Source organism: Bombus pyrosoma, linkage group LG10 (assembly GCF_014825855.1).
Source record: "Bombus pyrosoma isolate SC7728 linkage group LG10, ASM1482585v1, whole genome shotgun sequence".
Lineage (NCBI taxonomy): Eukaryota > Metazoa > Arthropoda > Insecta > Hymenoptera > Apidae > Bombus > Bombus pyrosoma.
The window spans coordinates 12428675-12454779 of record NC_057779.1 but is presented as its reverse complement, the minus strand read 5'-3'; the positions used below and the strand labels follow the sequence as shown (position 1 = coordinate 12454779).

The following is a 26105-nucleotide window of genomic DNA, read 5'->3' as shown; positions in this document are numbered from 1 at the left end:
TTTTACAATTCTAATGGAAAGAAATAATTTCTACAATTTTAATAAGAGGAATTCATTTCTACGAAATACTTGTAGCAGCGTATATTTTATAAGACGATTAGTAGAAAAAATGGTATTTTCACTCTTCGATGTTATTTAAAGAAGATCGTCCTTCTGTGCGCTATTTAATATAAATGTTGAAAGATTAATTACAAATTCTTGTACAAATAATTACTCGTTGCTCTTCGTGCTTCTTTAAAATGGAACAACAATCGATGCATTTAACCCTATATACGCGGAAAACGAGTCTCTCGAGAGTAGGCAATATATGTCAAGTGAGACTTTAAAATGCGTTTTTAAAGAATTGCAAGGAGCGTGCAAAGTACGCGCGCTAATGGCTATGATGAATTTTAAACAAATGAGCGTTAATAGAAAAAGCGAATTCGTAATCTCTTTACTTTCTAATCTTACTTGATAATCTTTTAATCTTTACTTAGTAATAATATATAATGCTATACGTAAAATGGTACCATAATTATAGAACCATACCAATTATAGTACCATAATCGATAGAAGGTAGATTTTTATAGATTTTCGTATAGGAAATTTGAAAGATCGCACACAGTTGCGCGTACGCGAAAAAATGTACGAAATATTCAAATTTCACCATTTTCTAAAGTACTTGGTGGTAAAACATTTTACCGATGTTCGCTTTATTAATCGTATTCTGAAAATCTGAATTTGCATAAAAATCCAGTCTGATAGACAATATCGATCTCTTTAAAGAAAATCCAATTTTAATTCAATGGAAACATCGAAGCCTCTAAGGATGTTGCTGTCTCCTACGTCACCGGAGCTCTTTTTCTTTGCTCGTCTATGGTCGTTTTCTTGGCTGGTCTACGGTCGTTTTCTTCGCTTTCTCCCTCTTCTGCCTCTCCTTCTCTTCCACTTCCTTCTTCTTCTTTTCCCCTGCCTCGCGGCAACTTGGTTGTTGCCCTGCGAACGAACCCTCGGTCATCTTCTTTTTCACCGTTTTGCATTCCCCGAGCCCTGAGAACGCAAAGTCAGCGCACCTACACGATCCTTTTTCCACGTTAGGCTTTTGACATACGATTTCCACCCTCTTATCTTAAGGTACACAGTCGCTCAAAAGTATTCCGACAAGATATATTCTAATTACAATGCCTACGGTCCCATCGAACTGCTACATTTGGTACTTAGGAATCAACGTAGCTGCGCATAATGGTAAAGGAAAGTAGTCAAATATGGAATACCATGTCGTTTCTCGGATGTTAATCTTACAAAATCGATCGCGATAAAAAAGATTTTTATAGGCGTTCAATCGTAAATTTACGCTCAACTTACGCCAACTTTTGTGCGCTTTCCACGCTATGAATTTTCGATATTGAAGTAATATTAGCAAGACAGAAAGTGTATCCAATACGGGTTACTATATCTTCATAGTGTAGTATCGTGACTACTGTAGTTGGTTTATTAATGATAAGTAGATTGAACAGGTGTTAATTGAGCAGAGAATAATGTTCGTTAAACATGAACTAATCGCAGCAAACGTATAATAATCAGCACAACTAAGTAATTAATCAACGACTCGACTCTCATCAACGCAATCCGCACTCTTTGACACCTCAACTCGTACTGTTATTAATTCGTTCTTTGTGCCCTAGCCACCCCTTGTCTTTTGTCCTAGCCTCGCTACATACATGCTCGGCAACCGCTCGTTTATAATTCACACGACAGCCCCCAGACCCCTCATCCATGATACTACAATAGAAGACAAGAAAAGGAAAGTTCTATTCGTTTTATTTTATTCCTTTTTGGTAATAAAATCAAATTTTAAAAGAATTACAGGAAAACATAACTATTTGGAATAGCCGCAAATTCATGTATCCACCAGTCTGCACCAGCATATTCCTGAATATTTGAAAGTGGTTCGCTGCTCCGAGGTGGCCCATTTTCTTCGTCCCATAGTCTTCTTTCTTGTGAATTTTTCCTCGCGCTGCGAGAGCAGCAGCTAACCAGGCAACCTAATTCTTGTCTTTGGTTTATGGTTTGTATAAATTTCAGTAAGGCGTCGGTTTATCCAGCCAACAGCGAACGCTAACACGTACGAAAATAGCCAAAAGTTGTTCGGAATCATTCCCCCGGCAATATATTCAAGATCATCGAAACCCAGGGTTGCAGGCAGCTCTTTCTAAATAATTGCCCCATCTTTTTCTTGAACGTTCAACGAATTTTTGTTACGACGTTTAAATTCGTTGCCAATTCGTTGACAACTTCGAAGAATACGTTCGATTCGGCGCATGCTTTTAAGGCCCCTATACATGTTGCAACTTGAACCACGATGCGGCACATGCATCAACGCTTGGGCCCGATGCAGCGAGCGACTTTTGTCCGCGCGATATCGCCGCCATCATATGTCTTTCCTCGTTTCCCCGGTTAAGAACGACAAAGACAGACGTATGATTAAGTTTCACGATACATGCTACAATGTACATAGTTCGATATCGGAGAATCGGCATCGCAAGCAACTTGTATCGGTGCACCGATCAGAATCATCGTGTCTTAGTCAGTGGACGAGGCACGATTCGGACTCAGGTTTCAAGTGTAAACACGTAGAAAGTAGCACCGATACAGAATATAATTTACAGCAGAGTCTCATCGTTGTATTTTGTTTTTTAATCTTTCGGCGAACCTTATCCGACAGACGTTGAACAGCAAATTCATCCACAGGCGAATAATTTCTATAATCGCTCGGTCTCCTTTCGTTTTCTTTTAGTTCTTTCAATAACGTGGCATCGAAGGATCCGTTCGTCTCGATTAGCCATCTTTTTTTAAATCTTTAATTTTATATGGTTTATGATCGACATTCCCATTATCGGTAATAACAGTACCGGAGTTGGGAAACGATCGGACATTTTGACACAAGCTTTTCAGCGTTGGTATCGCGCCACAAGCTACGGGGAATCGGTAATATGGAGGTAAATTGAAACTGATGCAGATTTCATGAAACCTAGGTATCGATGCACGCGTCGCAACATGTTTCGCGTATATGGGTCTTTAGATTGTGCGCGGTATCCACTCGAGTATGGCGTGTGAACTAGAAATTCGAAAATTATGGAAAAGTACTTGACAATAATTCGTATTGAACAGTCATCGTAGTCGTTTCGAAAATGGACAAATTTATTGGACAATATTGGACAAATAATACGATATGGTGGAGTGAAACTTAATATTTTATATAACAAATGTGTAATTGACGTATAAAACGTTAATACGATCTGTTGTATGATATAACGAGTAATTTAATCTTACCAAATATGAAGGTTTTCGATCGAGAATGCGTATATTAAGCTTGGCAAATTAAAGACAGTTACTGTGTGAAAATTCTTTGCTAGGATTAGGTTTAGGATTAGGCGTGGAATCTTCTTCTCTTACAACGACTTAAATTGATATCGACGAAAGCATTAAAGAGAACTTGAGTTTTGTTATCAATTAAGTCATTATCGATGACTAATTGCTGCTGAAAAACGTTCAGATACGAACTTTTTTTGGAGAGATAAGATTGAAGAATCATTTAACCCTCGGTTGATATCGTTATAGGTCATAGGTGGCCACAACAGTTTAAATTAGATCGCGTAATTTGTTATATTCACGCGGCAGTACTTCCTTATGCCAAAACATCCACTACTCGCTGTAAATAAACTAAATGAGACGCTTTACGAATCGTTTCGATTATTAGGAAATAAACGGGACTCTAATGGAAGATGAAATTTAGCTCTTTTTCTGCAGTTTGATAGATGGGTCTACAAAGACTATACACTTGCAGGGGTTCCACTTTTCTAGATCATTTAATTAACAGGTGTGAAGGTATAAGGTTGGCGCGTGAAATTCTCAGCCTCGTAAGAATCACCTGATCTCTTCTGGACTCTTATTTAACTAGCTTTTTCGTATACTTAAAAACATAGCTTTTTCAAAGATCATCTTTTACGACTCTTAATCAGCGCTTGACATAAATATGGAATTGTTCGTGAATAACTGGCACTTGTTGGCAATTTTCTTGGATCCTTGTTGATTCGTTTGGTCGAAGAAATTTTATACACGTAGATTTATATGCGTTTAATTTGTACATGTAAGTTGCAGAAAGGATCGTAATAGCCACGAGCCTCGATATACAGCAAAGAAATACAACTGTACTTATCGTTGCGTGATCTAGCTTCGACGTGTAAAGAACCCAGAACGTTAAATCGATCGTTTCATCGCTCTCTATTCTTCCAATAAATTTATTGTTCCGATGCATCCACTCTTACCACTGCAATTATCTTGCGTATCACGCGTACTCTTGCCATCGGTGAATCGCATGCCAACGTGCAGTTACAGATGCTTAAGATCGTGTCACGTGACATAAATGCAACGTGCTTAATACGGTCCACATGCATGCAGACACCGCAGGCGGTTTAATCGAACGCCTCGAACATCTCCTCGCGTTGACAGTGTTAAACGCTTACGATCTTACGGGACTGAGCAATCGAATCACACGCCTGTGCAAAACTGACCTACGCTCTATTTGGTTTTCCCCACTTTCCTTTCTCGCTTGTTCGCTGCAAGCCGCTACTAAGCGAACGCTATTGCGTTTCATTTCGTTTCATTTCAACACTTCCCCGTATAATGTTACGATCCCCGCGGAACCACTTACTTTTGCAAATTGCACTCCGATAGGTCCAATCGCGTAAAAGTGGATATACAGTGACTACAATAGGCATTTGTACCAAATCCTACTTATTTTCCAGTGAAGCGGTTCCATTATCGGGTTCCACGTCCCATTTTCGCAATTATAGGTGTCAAATTTTTGTAATCGCGACGTACCAGAGGCAGGCAGATATTTGGACTTAACTAATTAGTATACATAAAAATAGATAGATATTCAGTTGCGCGATAAATGAAAGAATGTTATAAAATTTAGTGAATATTTAAATGTTTTCGTAAAAGGTATGAATTTATGGAGAAATATTTTTTTAAGAAAGGGCGAACAAAGCTATCTAAACTGGAGAAACTGTTCGACGCTATCGAGTCGAAAATGATCCGAGGAATGCAGCGGACTTGAGACGCACATGCGCCTCCTAGAAAAAAGAAGAAAAATGAATGGTCGGTGAATTTTACAAAAAAAGCTGATAAAGTATTTGAACGCTCGACCGTCTTAGGATCTTTCAACCGCTATGACCATAACGACACGGTCAAGCGGAAAAAATGAGGAACAAATTGTAACTGTCGTTTCATCTTTCACCAAAGAAAATTTGTTTCCGATCGTTTGATCAACGGCTAACGATAATTAAGAGTGGCTGAATAGAGACGCGTAAACACAGGATTCAGAGTTGAGAAACCGCGGAATGGTATTCATAGATGGAGAAAATAAGGAAGATCGAAGGTCGCAAAGAGGTGAATAGACCTGCAGACGCGTCGCGTGCAGAGAGATAAAACAGCACCTACGCTATACATGCGGGTATTCTAAAAATACAGGTTTATTTTAACCGCGAGAGATGCGCCATGGTCTATCACGAAAACGAGATACACCCACCAACGTTCTAACGGCGTTTACCATGTGATCGAAACAGCTGGTCGGTTATTTAAAGTTTGATCGTTGGAGTTCGGTTCGAATGTCTAGACACTTTTCAGATGGAACCCTTTAAAACTCCCTATAAACGTGTAACTAGCAATGGGATCTGATACACTTGGACTTGTTCTCCGATTCTGTGCGTACACGGTGTACCGCGATGTAACGCTATTCGCCGTTTTTCTCCCATTTGCCATCGTGCGACAAGAGCTTCGAATCGTATCCGTGTGGAGCGCACTAGAAACCAGGATAAAGAGAATTCCAAAAATATTTTGCTTTCATAGCGAAACCAAGGTCACTTCGGCTAACACAAACAGGACCGTATGTTGTTTATCTCGGGAGACCGTGACGGACTTTACGACAAAATCAAAAAGCGTATTAGCCGATAGTTCTACTAGCTCAATGCCAAGTTTACAGTACGGTTCGCGTGCTTTTTATTTTAACGCTCGTTCAAATTGTATATCGCTTTTCTCGATACGACATTCTGCTCTCCTGCAAAAGTTTCAACGACCTATCACTGAATCCAAGTGCCTACGGCTCTACGGGCAGTTCTGAAATGCATCAGCGAGCGAAATATTGTCGTTTGTTATTGTTTTAAGCCGCTTCGACTGGAAAAATATGGATTGACTGGGCCACGGAACTGCGAGGATAATAATTGTAAAAACTGTGAGAAAATGCCGAAGGTTGACTTATAGTTTCAGATGGACTCCGAACCACAAGAATTACCTAATATCGAGTATTCTTTTTGCGTGTCTTGCGAATCTCGGTAATCTTCGGAGGTCTTGAAGGCCTTCGGTGTTTGTGTAGGTCTTAAAACCTCCGTGAGTATTCGATGCTTTACGAGCATTTACTTTGTTGTCCAAGCAGTATCACTGACGCAGAGTATTGGAAAAAGCCTGGAAAATTCGGATTATGATAAATACGAGACTCTAGACTTGCCAAGTCTCATAGCTTTTGTGTCTGCTGTATACTTGGTGAAGTGGCTGCCACTTGTTATGATACACTCTGTATGTACATGTTACAGCTTGGACGCGATTCGAAGTGTTTGAGATATCATCGCCAAATGTTTGACTCCGCTACTGTTTCATGGATCTTTATGCACTTTTAACCCTCGAACGGCAGATGGTTTCAGCAACGGTGCAGGGCGGATATTGAGCCCGAACGCACCTGTAGCGAAACGTTGCTTTCAACGTTTTTCCAAACGTGGAATATACATTAGAATCTCGTTGTATTTACAAAAATACATGTTTTTCCACTTGGAGCGATCGCGACTTGGATGGATGCAACGTGAGTCCTGGTCCGAATGGACCGGACATTCAATGAAACCAACTGCGCCAAAAAGGCTCCCTAATTGAGTAATACGTCGAAAAGTGGTCACACAGATCTCCGCTTCTATTCGACTGAAACTTTTAAAGTAACTATGGTCCTCTCATTTTCCTTTTGTCGCTTAATTATATGACCTTGAATTCTGAACGGTAACGACGTAGAAACTCACAAACGACGACACGTGCAGTGTTCCTGGACTCGGCTACGTGCACGTACACGTATGTACATTGAATCGCTTCACTTTTTGGTACCAGGAAAATTTTTACAGAAGCGCGTTTCGATTTTTCGTTACTCGATAAATATAAATATAAATATAAATATAAAGCCGAATAAAAATTAGCAATGTTATCTATGGCATCGGTACGGTTTATACGCAAAGAATTTCAAATCTCTTGGTGTATCCGTATTTCGTTTTCACGCAATCGCATTTAACAATTTGAATTTCAATGTTTCGCCAGTCTGAATTATTTATATCACGTTCCGTGAAAATGGCAATTAATCGGCATTTAAAAAAGCGAAGAAGGGAAGCATATTAATACGCGTAATAGCGTTTCAACGCAAAATAATCCGTTTAAACTGCTCAGATATTGCAGCGCAATTCTAATCGCTGTTCAATGGCAACGCTAGCATTCCCCGTTTGCGGATAATCGTTTCACGAGCATAACGATTAATAAAGTCATACGATATTCCACGACTGCGAGATCTTTTAACATCATTTTCTAGGTTAATAAAGATCCCGATTAAATGTTATTTTATTTCGCGGAACGCTAGTGTACGAAACGAAATGTACCATTTCCCATCGAACCTTCTGTTCCTGCATAGACGAGGAGCGCCGATCAACTGCACGATTTAAACGAAACAAAAGGTTACGAATAATGGCGACGTATTTATCATTTATCGACGAACAATTTGACCGACATAGTTGGCTAGAAACTGCCTTAAACATCGCTGATCCCACGGCCCAGCCCACACACTCGGTAGTTTCATTTTCTGTCGCTATTTATTCTCCGAAACGCTATTATCGAAATTCTCCGTTTGCCGATAGAAAGAATAAAGGTTTCTACATAATATAGAATAGGTTGTCCGATGGACGCGCGAATAAAGTCATTGGTTGTCAGTCAACGACTCTACAGCCATGGATATCGTGGTATTTCAGATTAGAAATAAAATTACCCCCTTGCGCGAGAAGCCTGCATTCACGCCCGGTGTTTTACATGGGAATGGTTCGAACGTGTCCGAGCTGGTCCGGAAACGCGTGACGTATCGTACAGCCTACCGGTTTACAATGAAGGCCAGGGGATTGTCGGTGCTCTGGTGGTAAGCATTGCCGAGTGCGCACAGCACGCTGTATAAAAGTACGCCGCTCGTCAGCAAGGATACGTATATCGAACGGCCAAGGATGCCTATTGTTTCTGCCTCTATGTTTCTATAATAGAAACTATGCTTCTTTGAGAAAAAGTTATTAATTTCGTGCTGTCTTTTCAACCGTATATTTATCGCGCGATATATAGAACGTCGATGAAAGTGATTAAAAAAATTTCATTTGCTAAATATTATCCGCTTCGCTTTCCATATCTTATATTTCGTTCGTATTAAACGCATTTCGCAAATTTTTGCACCATTCGTTTCTTCTATAAACGCATTAACACCGCGCGGTCTGGCGGCGAACGATGCCAACTTTTTACGAACTTGTATCATTTTACTCCAGTAAGGACAGGATCAATACGTTTATTTAGGACATCGTAAACGTTTACACGCGTATTCTACTCGATCTTATCTCTTAAATTACTTCTTTTTTTAGCTCATACCTGTATTAATCGTAGCATTAAAAGTAGCGTTCTGCTTGAATTTCTAACAGTAACATTTTAACACCTTGAAACACTTGTTTGAATGTGAGATGAAGTTCGGTGGAAAAAATATCTTTGTTAAATATACTACGCACGAACCAGTTCCTTTGATTTAATATTGCGGTAGAGTTTTTATCTTAAGATTATTACAACCTACGGATGGTGAATACATGATAGCTCTACGTTGCTAGCCTTGTTATCAAAAACGGTTAACACATCGTGTACCACTCGTAATCGGTGGCTAGCGTTCACCTCTTTTCAAATTTTTTAAAACGATTACAATCAGATAAGTTTTATGGACTAAACGATTTTCAACAATGCGAATGGACTGGATATCGTCGTAGGAAAAAGGGCGTAAATACGTGCAATATTTTGCAGAAATGAAATGTTAGGCTGTAGCATATTTCAATCTATCGACTATTAAAGAAAAGCAGAAATTTAGTCTCAAGGCCTTTCACGTTTCTTGCTTTCCACATCTCGATCTATTTTGCTCTAGGTACTTGCTACCTATTAACTATGGTAACTATTTTCCTGGGCAGTTTTTACCTTCGTTGAGACACACTCGTCATAACGGGACGTCGGTTCTTGTATGCTGGCTTCGTAGAATGGTGGCGCCTAAGGTGGCACCCAGCTGATCGTAACTTGCTGAATTCCAGACTGTTTCAGACGCAATTTCGCGGGAAGGTGATCGTAACATTTGTGGGAAATGAATTGGAAGCGACGAAATTGTGCGATACAGCACCGTTTGGAATTTCGCAAGTTACGCTCACGCTGGGTTCCACCCAGTGACGAGGTCTAAAACAGTTTCGAGTCGCTGCGAATCTGTTTCGCATATGCGACGACAATTTCGAATCGCTTGGAACAGTATTCGAAGCTTAGAGCTGTTGGTTCTTGCATCCTAACAGGTCTTGAGTCTTCAAAGTGTCTGGAGTCTTGCTCATGTTGGAAGTCTTGAAAGTCTTGATCATGTTGGAAGCTCGGAGGTCTTGATCGTGTTCTGTCGTCAAATTCTTTGGGCCACTTCGTGCTTGTTTATGTTTCAATAAGATAAGCCCGCGTACAGCCTCCATTACGGTCTAAACGTCATTTCCACTCTGAAACTCTCAAGCCAAGAATATCGAATATCCTGCATAACGACTTCGAAGACGATCAAGACTCGAGAGACTTCAAAGTTCAAAGACTCAAGACCTATCAAGATTCGAGACCGATCGAGACTTTTATCTCGAGTTTTAAGATACGAGAGTCGGTTCGAAGCGATTCAAATTTGCCGCCACGTTCGAAGTGTCTCGTATCCCGTTGCTATTAATAGGTAGCATCGTTCCATGCAGCGGGAATAGAGAAACCGATGGCCTGTTGCGACCAGTATCTCAAAAAGTCTAAAACCTACGTAGCAAAGTAGTTCAAGATGCGTAGAATGCGACGAACAAGAAAGCACTTGGAAATAAATGTCATTTTTGTCTTTAACGGCCACTCGAAATTCATTTGCTGGATACGCCTCGTAAAACATTCGCCCGACAGCCAACATGAATGGAATTTGCAACGAATTTTAATCTTGTGTAGCTTGAAATAACAAAGTACCTTTTCCAAAAGCATGATAAATACCGCACAGTATGCTCTGTTTTATAATTCTCCGTACTTGGCGTGGCACGGATTTAGCCTACGACTTAATAAAATTCATGTCTTTTGAGCTTTCGGTTAACCAGAACCATATTACATGCGAACTTTGTTTCAATTAGCCGGTTTGTCAATTAGCTGGTTCGACGAAACACTAGGTGGGCGGGTGTCTGGAGTTTTCTTATCTTGTCTCTTTTTTATGTGGCATTGTTCACGTGCTCCTCCGCGTTGAACGTCGGCGTGTGTGGCGCCAAGCATCGAGACACCCTTTCAAAGAAAGGAGAGAACAAATATACAGCGTCCCCCATTTGTCCCTTTGTCCCTGACGAAAGACACGAGGCATTGCTTCTGTATTTGTTATACTTGTCTTTCGTACGATAAGTTTTACAAGATGAAAGTTAAGACGTCTGTAAAATGTCAAATATTCATAAACTACGAACGCCTAAGGTATTGAAAATCGAGCAATAAACGATCGGTACGGATTTTCTACGCGCTCGTAACGTTATGTCACTTTGCGGTAAAATTTCGGAAAAGGCTAACACTTTATCTCCGATTCATTTCCATTTCCCATTTTTTATGCTTTTCGAATAAGAAATCACTCAAGATGTCAAATTTAAAATTTTTTAAATTTACTATTTATGCATTTATGGGGAACTAAAATGATGCCAAAATGCACAGAATGAGCATAATATACGAAAACATACGGAGCATTCGAATTACGGTATTCGTTGTAGTATTTAATTATTATCATATCAGTATTATTCGTAAAAATATGGATTTGCAAAATTATCTACAGTTTGCTGACAATAGTAAATTAACTCATAGTACACGTGGATTCATAGTATACGTTGTTCACAATGATTTACGTTCAGAAAGAGCTACAATAAATAATACGCATGTAGATTTTATTAGTTTGGCCTTCATAAAACAGACGAGGCAAATGTCCAAAAGTCACAAACGTACATCGAATATAAAAAGTATTGGAACAGCGTTGTATTTATTGCATCATTAATGCTAATTAATTAGGTTCAAGGAAATTAAATTTCGCGTCATTTGTTGGTACCCTCGTATCGCTACGAACGTTTGATGTTACGAAAGTGAAATTTAAAGTCTGATGGGGAGAAAACGATTCATTGGAAAGCAAAGGTGTGTGCCAAAACTTTTTGTAGCTACTGTACCAATTTATTTTCATGCTGTATACATTTTTTTTTATATACATATATGTAGATTTAACGTCACGTTGAGCGCAAGGTTAGCAGCGAAGGAGTCGCACGTGCTTAAAATATCATGCCAGTTGTTTTGTTTTCTTTGATGAATTTTAGCAGATCGTGGATTTTGTCCTTATCGACATTGTTGTTAATACACGGCTCCAATTCGTGACTGACGCGATGTTATACCTGGGCCAGGATGAAATAAGATGGACCGTTGTGAATGATACGGCATTAGGCCTCTAACTTGCAAGACAGCCGAATACTCGGTCTACCGATGGGACACGTCAGTGGACAAAAATGACTCAGAAATTGGACGAGCCGGATATCTCGTGAGTCAGTGAAATAGTTGAGAACCTCGATGCGAGAATCGAACTCGCTAAAAGTCCTAAAGAAGAAACCGCTGATCGAACATGACCACGGCATCGAGATGATACCGCCTGCATTATGTATGTCGAAACGAGACTTCTTTATTTTAAATTCTCGCATATGCACACGTACAATAATCGAACACCGGCTTCCCCTTTGGAGCATCCGAAGGAATAAAGCCGACTACCAGCAACGTATACGTTTTATTATACAGCGTAGTAGCCTAACCTCGGAGGCTCCCGACTATCTCGTGCATTCGACTGCCTCGCGAGATACCCGAGTAACCGAGTAACTTTTGTACATTCGGCTGTCTCAGATGCTCAATTGAAATCGCTTGCGTTCGAGAAGCTGTCCCTGCTCCCAGTGTCATTTTCCATACGATAGTAAGATAAAGATAAGCTCGCCGAGCAGTACTGGCCGAAAAGTCGCATATACAGATAAGACCATATTGCTATATGGCAGTGACGGTGGCGATGGGAGTACGATCGAGGGAATATCTTGGCAGCCCAGGAGGTCCTTCATCGATAGATACGAATTCGGACGCGAGTGATAGCGACTTGTGATCTTTCCTGGGTCGTCACACCGCGGGGATTATATCGTATTTTTGGAAGAACGAGTCACTGATGTTTTTAAGGTGGAAGGGTGCTGTTTGTCTGCGCTCTCTTTCGCTGCTGCATTAATCGACCGTTTGAGTCTATAATTAAGAGTCTTGCATAAAAGAGATCGTAAAATATTTATTCGAGTCGCAGAACATGGTGGCCTGTTTAACGGACTGGTCAAGCTTTTCGTTACCTGGGTCTCTGACGTGGCTTCCAATGCACGTTAGTTTGGTTTTGTCGCGTTTATCGACGATTTTCTGACGGGTTCTGAAAATTGAAGAATATTTATTCGTAACCGCGTTGCTCTGCGGCACAAGGATGACTTTCGGTTACTTCTTACGATCGCTACACTTAATCTACTTGTCATCTACGATATTTTTCATGCTATACCTTTATTATCTCGATTATGGAAGAGCTTAAATTTGTCTTGAGCGTTCCTCTCTCGTGGGACGAACGCTTTTGTTGGCGATGCATGAGAGCGCTGGTTAAAAATACATTGACGTTGCTCGAAAAAAAAAATTGCATGACACGGAAAAGGGCGGCGATACAAGGGTCATCCATAGAAGGGGCCTCCTGGTAAGAGGAGAAAACGTTCAGGCCTCCTCCACGTTGAAAGAGAGAGAGAGTGGTCTTTAACATGGACGAGGGGGCACATACGGTCGAAAAAATCTATGAAAATTTATGAGCTGTCTGGAATATCTTATTTCAAAGAATCTTCTGCGTTTCGTTGCATTATATTTATGCATTTAGAGGGAAGATTATAAAAATGTACAAGATGCGTTATCTCAGAAATATGAAAAATTCGTTAATTCGAGATCGTTCTTCGACCCTTTTTCTTTCATTTTGAAATTAACTTTTTCCTTGTCAAATTGCCTTAAATTGCGTCGTCTCTCGTCCTCTATCACGTTAATGTTTCAAGAATAAATTTTTACCTCGTCCAAACGCAAACCGGACGGTTCATTTAACAACAAATTCAAGGAACATCGCGATGGAAATTTGTAAAATAATATTCGATCGATAAGCTGGATATAGTCGGACGAGATAATCAATTTCGTATACAAATGTTTGTCGATTCGCTTTCCCCCGAACTTTTGCGTATCGAACAAACAAACCATATGCTACATCTATGTCTATAGATATATATCGACTATATCTATCCACTTGCACTATTTCAACGAACATTATACAGTATATTGTGTAATATATTTTATATTGTACGTTTAACTGTATTGTATAATCTTCCATTGGAATCTGAATATGCAAACCAACGCGAGACTTCGGCGAATACAACTGTTTCATTTTGAGCTTCGACAGAATCAAATTTTGTAACTTTGTCTACTTTCCCAACTTTAATTTGGACGTAACTTTCTTTCTTTCTTTTTTTTTTCTTTTTAAGTGGGCGAATGAAAATTTTGTTTCGGCTAATCAGGAGAAATCGTGGACGAAGGAGCGCCGTCTGTTTTTTATCGAGATTTATTGCGCGTGTTTCGACGTTTAGAACCGAAGGGAAAAAGTGACAAAGAAATATGTCGCATGACAGAACGAGCGATGTGCATTCAAAAGCCTTTCTCGATTCTATTACAACAAACGTAATAAACATGAATATGTCGATTCCGGGTCTATTAGTTGCCTCTGTCAATCAATCTACGCTAAACTAAATTTAGCTATTGATTTATCCGCAGAACTCGCGACTCGGCTATTCGTTCGAGTACGAACAAGCTGAAAGTGTGTGTGAATACATATTCGAAAGCAAATAATCTGGTTACTTCTGAATGATAAGTAACGAACAGTGAAATTGAATTATCAGAAAGGTATTAAAATTATGGATCGAAGTGATATTTTCGTATACCGCCAATCTGGAGCCGAACTTGATATATTACACAGGTTGCTGCACGTAACTGGAGCCACTTCGACTGCTGCGTAAAAGTAACGATATTAATGAAAAATATTTCAAATCCTGTTTTCTTCTCCTTCGATTCGGGCTTCTCCTATCGATTTCTTTTTTTTCACGTTTTATTATAAACTCAGATTTGCAACGACTTGCGCTTGAGAGTTTACGTATTCCACTTTTGAATCTCTTGCTGTGTCATTTTTTAATACTTCGATAAAATCTTGGAAGCAATTTTTAGTTTATCTGCTTTTGAAAAACTAAACGTTTCTCCCTGGTTCGAGTAATCATCTTTGACAGGTATTTGCAGTTTCTCATTAAAGCTACTCTCCTACCTGCGTCCTTCGCGTAACTTTTGCTTCTCTTAAAAGCTCGTCCATGTACTTTTTCTTTTAAACGTGCTACGCTTTACTTTCCAGTCTTGCAGGTGCGTCTCTTCCTTGTTCGGTACGTACTTCGCTTTATTAAAGTCTAAAGCCTGGTTCGTACTAGCGGTCAAAGATATGGCCAGATCAGGATCAACAAAATTCGAGGATTTTACCAAACAATTTTCCCAGGTATACTTTAATTAAAAAGAAAAATACTTTAATTTATGACGAGGACCATGTTGTATTTTGTGAGATGCGTCACGCTATCTTTCGTAGCCAAGATCATGCGATACTCTGCAATCTCGTAGGAATTCGATCGAACGCTCGTCCCCCGTGTTTGTTTCCAACTGTTTGATCGCTAACAAACCGACGCCACGATTAATACATTTTTATTCGACTTGACCGAACCGCTTACTGTGAATGCTCTCGTTGGATTATGCAAAGGACTTTCAGTGTCCGACTCGACGTGATCTGACCGTACCGCGATCGCCAGTGTGGATCAAGCTTAAGCGTGCGAGTCTTTGGTGCTATTCTTGAAGATTTCCATCTCCCTTCTGTGTCGCTAGACGCTTCCCTGAATTAATTGACTTTATTCTTAGTTTGCATATTTTTTCTTTCCGTTCTCCGATGACAGCTACTTCCTTTTCTCTATATATTTTACAGCCTTTTTCATCTTGCAGCATTTTAAAACTTTTCTTCAATGCCCAGCCACTTGAAAATAGGTTTTACTTGAGGGAATATATTATGTATATTACGTTGGCGAGAATCTGTCCGTAGTAGAAAATGTACTGACGCTTAAAGAACAGAATCTGCACTTTCTTTTATGCGAAACTTTCGCTGTCTTCTTTTCTTTCTTTCTTCTCTTTTAATAGAACGACGATTTGTCGATTCTTCTGTGAAAAAAATTAATCATCTGGAATTATGTGCTCCTTAAAATCATTACTCTTGCAGTAATCGGGCAAATGCTTAAGAACGCTGAAACTGTGAAATTTTATTAAAAAGTTTGTCCGCGAACGAACGAGTGAAACACAATTTCGGAGTGGCGAGAAAACGACGAAAGAGGAAAAGGGGAGAAGCAGGTGTCATCAAAGTAAATAAATGGAAACGAACAAATTTAGAGAAATTTTCTCAGGAGCAAAATTTGTTGGAATCAAATAAATTCGACGCGGCTCTTCCATCCCGTCTCTTCAACTTCTGTTAATTAACGCGTGAAATTAGCGCGCGCAGTTCGTCGATACTTGGAACATCGAGGAAATTTCGTTGGCGAAACGAAATTCTCGTGAAATTATATCTGAAGAAGTTCAAAAAGAAGCAGAAGTTTATTTTACGTCATCGTCGCGCATACATTTATTACATTGACACTTGCTGACGTTTGTACATATTTGACCATTTCACTGTCGAGCTTATACGTTGTACGAGCACATCAAAAGCTATAATTTATTGTAACTTGTAACTACTACGACGATTCTAAACGTTTACAACTTATCAGTTTAGTTATACGGGAGACATATTAAACGAGATCGCTAAAAAATATGTACCCTATTTACCACATGCTGAACAATGTATAGCTGGCTAATTTTATCGTCAATAATCTGTAAACAAAATAACAACAGTGTGTTAACACGAGTCGTTTATTAATAGGTAGTGTCCGGATATATATGTATAGCCGTGAGTTTGTTCATTCATATGGCCACAGGTTATTCCCATCAAATTCCTGGAACTGCTGACTCGAGGCGAGCCTCGACGTTATCTATGATCCGCATCGATGTAATTCAATCCGATATCGAATTGCGGAAAAAATATTTGTTTTTCTTTTCTTTCTTTCTTTTTCTTTTTCTTTTTTTCTTTTTTTTTTTTAGTATGTTGTTACCAGATGAATGTCCACCTTAATCGGGTTATTGAGACTCGCACAACCAAGATGATACCAAACGTGGCTATACTTGACCAGTATTTTTTTAACCAAACTAAAGAAATACGTAATACGTAATGGGGCTTTTACGGTATTTTGTTACTCTGTTACTCTCCGCCTGTTTTATCTCATTTCTGCCTACCTGCTTCTCGCGCTTATCTTCGATGCACGCACGATACAGCACGGTAGAGCGAACACGAGTCGGATAATTTGGCTCAATTCTTAGAAAGATCTTAACAATTTTTTAACTAAGCTAAAGAAACATCTAACATGTGATTAGGAGCAAGAAATGACCTGACTCTGCAGTATCTTGGCACACTCTACCTATTCTACTTTATTCGCACTGGCTGTTTTTCGCTCTTACCCTTGATGCCTGCACGTCAGAATGGACAAGAGTCGAGTAACGTGGCTCGATTCTCGGAAAATCTTTCGAACAACGCATTTTCCGATGTAAGCATTTTTGTACGCAGAATAAGAATTCCACTGGTGTAAAGGAACATATGGAGTTTTGTTTAGAAAAAATATCGATGACATTAAAGTAGCCTAGAAAAGTGAACCTGAGAAAACATTCTTTCTGGGAAGATTTCTCATACAATTATAAACGAGTTAGATATTTAGGTGATCTCTCTGTGGATATATAAAACATTTAGAAATTTAGGTACATGTTACGAGCCGTAGTTCTATTATTAACGATACATCCTCAAAGACCATCGTTACGATTAATCACATGACGGTCGACAATTAGTTTCGGTAGCCTGTGCATAATTTAATTAACGATCGTAATGAGCGGAGAAGTCGGAAAGTCGAGGTCAGCAACGAATCGCGAATATGTAAAGGCACGGGTAGTCTTCAAAAACAGATCGTTATTCGTGACTGGAGTATAAAAAATATGAAATAGCTATTAAAAAGCGCTCGCACATTCATAAATATTAATGTTCGTGAGAACAGTGTCATCGTCGATGTACAATGATTGCATTTGATGACGGCGTGCATTTAGAACAGTGTTGGGAAAGTATCGCCATCGTTTTCCCGATGGACAAAATATATAATGGCCGAATTTAAAATAACCGTTTACGTATTTGCCAAAGTAAATAATTCGCGGAGATAATTTCATCGTTAGACAAAATGATATTTAAGCTGAAGCAGCTAACGACGTATGTATGAATTTGTTTAAATCGAAGTGATTAAATTTTAGGATTACTGCTATATGGAAAAATCTCGGCCACTTACACCCGAACGTATATTGTATAAATCGATGTATGGTAGAAATGCCAATAACGGCGAAAAGAAAGAAAAATTTTGTTCGAACAGAAGCTTAACGAGTGATAACGCATATACGATATTGCCTTCCGTGGAACGGCAGAAGTAAATCGATGGCAATGGTATGAGAGTTGGAAGGAAGATAGCAAGGAGAACTGTATCGTTGTAATTACTTGTAAGCTAGTTAGTTAATTGTAGCGATAAAGTTATCGATTCGTCTAGGATACGGGTATTAGGTGCGAGGTTCGCCATATGCTTGCCGCCCTCGCTTTCTCATATCTTCTTATACCATGGAACCTTCAGTATCCCGATTAACAGGGAGACGTCTACTACTGTCGGGATAAGGGAATTTCCGGAGAATCCGCGTCTCGTTTTACAATTATTATTATACTTGGAGACCAACAATACAAGAATAATTGCAAGGAATACGACATAATGTCAATGTTATATAATTGTTAAATTACTTATGGATTCTACGTCTCTTTTACTGTCAAATTTTGTCGGTACATTGAACTATGTTGAATTACATTCTGTTTACGCGTGAAAGCATTTAATTGTAAGTCCTCTCTATCCAGGTACCCGGGTATCTCATGAGGTTGATGAGATAGTTGAGAACCTCGATGCGAGAAATCGTTGATCGGACGTCGTTACGACATCAAGGTTATAACCGCCTGCATTGTGCGTCTCGATTCGTTTGAAACGAGATTTTTTTATTTAGATTCTCACGTGCGCAGACGTAAAACGACGGGGCCGAAGCCGGCTTCTCCATTGGAGTATTTAAAAGCGACTGCCAACAACGCGTGCTTTGTATTACGTAAGTAGCCTAACCAACCACGGATGTGGTATCAAACGACTCGACTATCTTATGTCTTCGGATGAAGACATCCAGACGGATGACTCGTGAGATACCCGGGTAGTCGGCTAATTTTGCTATACTTGCATTCTCTGCATTTACGAATCTTCGGATTCTCCATAAATGTATAAAAGTTGTCGGTGTAGCTATTGAGTTTTAATTAGCAGGCTGCTCTAGCATCGAATGGAAGACGGAAAGCGTCAACTTGTCGTAAACTGTAAGGAAATCTTGTTCCCTCGGACCTTTAAAGTTTGTTCGCATCCGTTCCCCTTGAGCGATTCCTTTTTTCCGCATCTCTTTGTTGCGTTACCTTCACGCTTCGCGTGTATAGACGAACGTTAAAAAGCGCGTACGCGTGAACAAGCGCGAACATAGGAACTCGTAGGAGCGCGTAAGCAGGACATGCATGCGGGTGAACCAACAACAATGTTCCCTCATGTTTCCGTATTATGTTTCTGTCGTCATTAAGAAAGCCTCTTTTCCCTTCTTCCGTTTCACCAAGCAGTATCGCAGAAACGAGCATCACCGCTCAACGTCGTTTCTTCTTTCTATTTGTTAAACGTTTCTGTTCAATCTATCAAACGATGATATTTAGCAACGATATTCTTAAAGACTAAGAGGATATAGCTCCTGCTGCTTTCTTTTGTGCTTTTTGTCGAATCAAATTCAGATTCAGATTCTTCCGTCTTATGTGATTTTGACTAACTTCTATTTTAATTTTATTTGACTTTCTCTAGGTCTCAGTATACGAATGCCGATAAGTTCGTACGGTATGAAAGAAGTTTCGATAATTTCGTCGAGTATCAAACGGATTTTCGTTCAATATAGCATTGGTTTATAACGTGGCAAATCATTTACTTCTAGCAGTTTATTTACCGCAACAAAGTGACATAAATAAGCGTAAATTCCAAGGAAATTCTTAAAAAGCTGTAGCATTCGATATATTTTTCCTTGTCCATCCACTTACGGAGTCGATCAATGCGTACTCTGATCAACGCGAATAGAACTTTGAATTTGAAGTTGGAGAAGCTTAAAATTTAACGACCCACCAATAATATTAATTCCATAACATAATAATAACTTAATAACGCATTTAAATAGATACTAAGTGCATGTTGAATACATCGTAAATACAACTTGTGTAAAATTTTCAAGTATTTGCCTTGCAAACGTTTCCAAACTATCCTGTGGCAAACAGCTTATTAACAGGTTTAAAAACTTGGCGCTTACAGCATGGAACCTTTCGCGTTCTACGCGTTGCGAATTAATAAATTGCACGCGGATTTATCTGTCATTAATTAAAGACAACAGAGTGTCATAGTTCATTTTTACTTGAATATTTCTCGAATATTTCAAAAGGACGATATCAGGAGAGCAGTAAAAGAGTCCTTGTACAAAAGAGCTAGCTGAAGTAAGTGGCGAATACTACACGAAAACGAACATTGCGATTAAATTCAAAGGAACCCTGGCCCAAGTAAGATTGGCAGGAAAAAAGCAATAGAAAAGCTATATAAATGAAGAAGAGCCATGCCAAATATGTGACAGGATGCATAACGAACCTGAACCGAAATTATGCAAAAATAAAAACAGCAGACAAATTATGAAAGCGAACGTCGAACAAGATGGAAAAAGAGAATTAAGACAATTTGCCTAGAGTACTAAACCTAATGCGATAATAATAATAATAATAATAATAATAATAAATGGAGTAAATATTCTTTGAATAGTTAAATGGATATTATAGGATATCTTCTGGTTGAAATATCTTTTATTCTTACGGACAAACACTGTTCTTTCTTGGACGTGATTCCATTGTGGAAAATCCACAGTTCCGTGCGCGATATCGCATTTTCATCCAGCCACAAACCGTACAACTTTCTTGCGAAACTTCCTTTGTCGGTGTATAATCGCTAGGCGCGCCACAGGTGTGCGCTTTTCGTCGATGCCTCTTGTAAAGCTTCTTGTCCCTTCGTTTGCTTCGCTTTAATCCTCCTACTGCTCCTTTGTAGCCACGCTCGAAAACACACGATGGTAGTTTAGCGTTGAAATAAAATAATCATTCTCGGATCCTTTGGAGATGCAATCGAACCTCTGTAAGGCTACAACTTTGTTCGTTCCCTTTCGCTCCGCTGCGAAAACTTCCATAGGTCTGCGTAAAACTTGCTTTAACTCGAATTATTTGCCGAATGCATTGTTTCGCCTCTGTAACTCGAGTTTAAGGTAGCCAGACCTCTACATATCGAAGCGTGCCTCCGTAAAGTCAAACTTTTGTGGAACCCGCCTTTGCAACTCGAAGCGTACAACTATGTCACAGCCATGCGATGTAAAATCGTTTCGATTCTCTATCGTATGTTTTGCAAGAATTTCGAATCGCTTCTAACACAGGATTCGAAGCTCAAAGGTCTCGAAAGCCTCGAATCTTGCTCATCTTGGAAGTCGGTTCTGCCGTCCCAACGACGATGATTCTTTGGCCCGCTTCGTTTTTGCCTGCGTCTCAGTACGATAAGCCGCATTAGAACCGTAGCCGTGAAGTTTGCGCTGTGTTTGCGCCTAAACATCATTCCCGCTCTCAAACTATCGAGCCAAGAATATCGGATATTCCGTATGAAAACTTTCAACATGATCGAGACTTTAAATATTTGAAAGACCTATTAATCCAAGACTGATCGAGACGTGCAAGAGTTTGGAGGTTCGAGTCAGGTTTTACAATTCGTCACCGTATACATATACAGGTTCGAGGAGTTTCAGATCTCGTTATTAGCTATGTGTCGCAAGATGTTGTCTTCTTTCTTGGACAACCGCTAGGATTGTCTCAAATAGCGTAAGACGACACAAGAGCCTGCGTATCCGTGGAAGGATAAAAAAGGAGGATCAACGAAAGACGAGCGAATCCAAAAACTAATGGGACGACTGAAGAAAATTGAAGAATCCAAAAGCTAATGACGTATGAGTCGTAAGCCTTTGCATATTTTGCAGCAATATGCCATTTTTAACAAGATCTGCAAGACGAAACGGGCGAAGAACAGCTCCTTTCGAAGGGATACTAATTAATTGATAGGCTTAATTGAAATTCTACTTGAGTAGGCAATTCCAGGCTTGTTTCTAAAATTAGACATTTCCGTTCGGCTCCCTACTTCATTCTTATGCGTCCCACTGATACGCATCTGCATACACCGCGATCTATACGACGAAAAATTGCAAGATGCGACAGTTTCTACACCTTTCGATTCGATTGAAAATTACGTTCGCGCGTATTTTCGTCGCTAGTTTTAGTGATTTTTTAGTTTAGCGATAGTTTAGGCGTCAGTGAAATTTTATGGATCAAAAATCGCGACGAAAAATGTTTGTTGTATCATCGCGACGAATGCTGAAAACGGCTACAGAACGGTGTATTACCGATTTAGCACGAAAGGAGAGCTATAAATACCGTAGTCTGGCAGAAATTTCAAATCTTCTTATCTGCTCCGTGGAAAGAAGACTTGCGAAACTTATTTTCCTAGGAAACTTTTCAAAAACTTCGGTAATTTATTTTCTTTAGAAACTTTTCTAATACATCGCGGTGAGGAACGCGGCGTTCGCTTGGTTGGAATTATATCGAGCTATGCTAAATTACCATCGCAACCGGAATTCTTACAATTGTATGGACGTGTTGTTTGAACCGTGCGAATCATCTGACCCACCCACATTACGATACGATTTAACGAGCCGTCGTGTAACGGTTGGCTTAACGATGATTCAGAGACCGGTCAAATGGTGCTTGAACCTTTTCCCTCTTTTTCTTTTCCTCTCTTCTCCTCTACTGCTCCTCGCGGTAATCCTTTCCTCGATCCTTACCTCTCTCTTGACCGACCCTCTCTCCCTCTCCCTCTCTCTCTCTCTCTCTCTGCCTCCATCTCCCTCTTTCGGTACGCTCGTGTGTCGTATTTTCTCCCTGTCCCTATCTCTTTAAAGTGTCAAGCTCATGAACAAAGCGAGATCCGACGTTATAAACGGAGATGTCCACTATATTACGTCTGTTTTATACAGTTGATCAAAAAATTAACTATTTGCTTCCTCCTCTTATTGCTTTGAACTTTGACCAGTCGAAGGGTATTGGATACCGTTGGACCAATAAGATTATTCCGCCTATAAAGAGCATGAGCAGAGTAGTAGGAGAATCGAATGGAAATCTCGAATGAGCGTTTGTAGCATATCTGGGCCATTTTGGGAAAAAGCAGTTCTTAAGTTAAACCATGGTCGATAAGTAAGTTCCGACAAAGTTATCCCGTATGTTAGACTACGGTACGCTGGATAAACTAAATTTAGGCGAACGGTAAGCGCGGAATGTTGGTAACATTTAAACTGCGATTTCAACTTTGATAAACTTCTAAACCGTGATTCGAACCTCTCTTTCGCAAGTTTCCAGCGCTTTACGTGCTTCCTGTGTTGTGAACATTACGTCGGCCTTTGACGAAATATCTGCAATCTGTGTGTACTGAAACGATCAGCAGAGACTGTAGAACCATATGGCAGGGCTACAAATGGGTCGACCAAGTGGTCGACTGGTGAGAAAATTTCGGAAATTACTTTGTGTAAATGCTAGAGGTGTGCCAGAACTCGAAAATGTCGGAAACACCCCGATGCTCGGGGCGGGTCGAGTCGAGTCCCGAAAGTATCTGGCAATTCCAAGTTCTTGGCATTCCCGAGAATTTCCGGGTTCTCGAGAATTACAAAGTTATAATAAATCGTTATACTTTATGATAAAATATTATATCTATCGCATTTCGTTGTTATGTTTATATATATCGTAGCGTGTATAATTTTAAAATTCTCGAGAATCCTGAAACTCGATAGGGAATCTCGAATTACGAGATACTTCCGGGAAGCCGACCGGGCCTCAGAAAAATATTCTTAACTCGACTCGTCCCGGTATTTTCGGTTCTTCGCACACCGTTTTGCATTTTCATTCAGCAAATGCAAATTTGGTCGACTAAGAAAGCGACGAACGGTCGACTAAGTGGCCAAGAGAAGTTTGCGCCTGCGAATACAAAAATTTAGTAGCAAATTGCGTAGTTGCGTTCTGTTCATCACTTTTTAAATTTTCTCAACTTGGATCGACCGTTTTATCTCGCGCTACTTGCGCACCGGTGGTCGACTAAGCCGGTCGATCAAATTTGCATTTACAGAAAACGATTTGCCAGAGTGTGTCTTGCAGTTTGATGGAATTTCTTGCAACACCACTTACAATTAGCGTGTACTCGGCCTTCCTGCTAATTCATCTTTATTCTCGTATTCGAGATTTCCATTAAATTGATTGGTTCAAATGTAAGATAGGAAGTACGCGATGCTTTCTCTTTTGTTCAAAAAAACCTGTTATTTTATTTATGTCCATGGGATTGAACGTGGAGGAATAAGATTTACACTGCCTTTCACAAGCGTTAGGAGACCTGGTGGTTTCGTATCAAGCTTGTCAACTGGGCCACGCTGTGTCGAAAGAAAGCTACCGACCAACCCTTAATGATTTTAAATTGTCTTCTAGTTCGAAGATTTTAATTTCAAAAGAAGTAGCAAAATTTCTAATGTTCCTCTATATTTTATTTCTTGCTGTGTTTTACAATGATCCTTAATGGCTCATTTAACAGCGAATAGTAAAAGTATCCTGCACAACGATTGTGTGGCGCGGAATGATATTGGTGTAATTTCCATTGTTGGCTTTTCGGGGAAAATAAGCTTTCGTGAAATGTTGAATACTGCTGGATATTCAAGAATTAAATAATAGACACGTACCTGTGCGGTATAGTTTTGATTTTAATAGGATGGGGGTGACGACACGCCGCTGTTATTCCCAGCGACGCAATTAGAAGCCTGAAATGGAAGTTGGTGATTTTAATAATTGTACAAGAGAGTCGTTCCATGAGTTGGCAATTTTTTGCCAAAATTATGACATCCGCGCTGTGTTTTATCAAGTTTACGTCATTTTGAGGATTGGCTTAAAGCCATATTAAAACCTGTTTGGACCTATGGGATCCAACTATGCGGAACAGCGAGTAATTCCAACGATTCCAATCAAAAACTCTAAGATCCTTAATAGATACACCTTGGTATGTTACCAACGAAACAATACATCACGACCTTAAGATACCTACAGTTAAAGAAGAAATGTATATTGTCAATAACCACCAAAACCAATTAGTTACCCAACTACTTGACACGACGGATCAGATGCGTAGACTAAAAAGAAAATAGCCTCTAGATCGAGGCATTTTATTCAACTAGAATCAAACATACTATAAACTACTATAATCCAAGTTACAGTACCACGCCAAAAGAATTTACTTATAATTCTCAATGAGAATTGATTGTAAATAGTCTACCAAATAAAAAAAAAAAAAAAGAAAAAGGAAATTTTGAGGATCGGTTTGTTTGCGGAACTCGGCGCAGTTAGTCTAAAGTATCAGATCAGAGATTTATATCCTGCAAGACTACGATCCAATGTATTTAACAAAGATAGAAGAAAAAGATGGGTGATATTTCAAGGAACTACGACAACAGCAATACAGTAAATTACGATAATGATACGTTGACGAGTGAATTGGATAGGCAAGAAATAATTATACGACTGTCAAAATTGAACAAATGATGTAGATACACGACGAGTCATACGGTAGACAAGAAGAGAATTAATTTCGTTGCGTCAAATCGATGAGATTATTATTACGATTAGAATCCCGGGTTCTTGTACGTTTATGGAAACTTTGAAAGCACGAAAATATCGAGAATGCACGTAATATACGGGAATATGAAAAACATCTGAAGCGAAGTAGTCACTGTAAAATTTATGGGATGATACGAATCTTTACGAAGCTTTTATTTCTCGTATCTCTGAGCTTCTATCTCTAATAATCTGTAATATATGTTTCCACAAAATTTACAGTTCAATTATGATATTAAAATTAGGTTAAAGGTTTTGATCATTTCTTTATGAATGCTCGCGTTTTCATACGCTTACGTGAGTTGTCCTGATACTTACGAACAGAGATATAGCAGCAGCGTACTTGTAATTTGAATAGAGATTCGCATCGTATAACGTTTGCATCTTGATTCTACAGGTTGACCGATCGAAATGTTGTTAAGATTCCACGGAGAGAAATCGCTTATTATGGTAGGAACAGACTGACAGGATTTTATAGATGGTCGGTAGAAATTGGCAAACGATCGTTCGTTAAGAGAAATAGCGGAGATTAGCGAACGGTCGAGCGTAGACCGTGGATTAAGAG

The 26105-nt window shown here is 39.5% G+C and overlaps 2 protein-coding genes across 7 annotated transcripts in view; one reads left to right on the top strand and one right to left on the bottom strand.

Moving 5' to 3' along the window:
• The window catches only part of LOC122571698 (glycine-rich cell wall structural protein 1-like), a 53997-nt gene extending 44146 nt beyond the window's left edge, over positions 1-9851 (bottom strand). The window contains exon 1 of the mRNA XM_043735759.1: positions 9685-9851. Within this exon, the coding sequence (XP_043591694.1) occupies positions 9685-9851 (167 nt within the window). The remainder of the gene's footprint in view (positions 1-9684) is intronic.
• Positions 1-26105, top strand: part of LOC122572061 (brain tumor protein) — a 168539-nt gene that overhangs the window by 115672 nt on the left and 26762 nt on the right. The window lies entirely within an intron of this gene.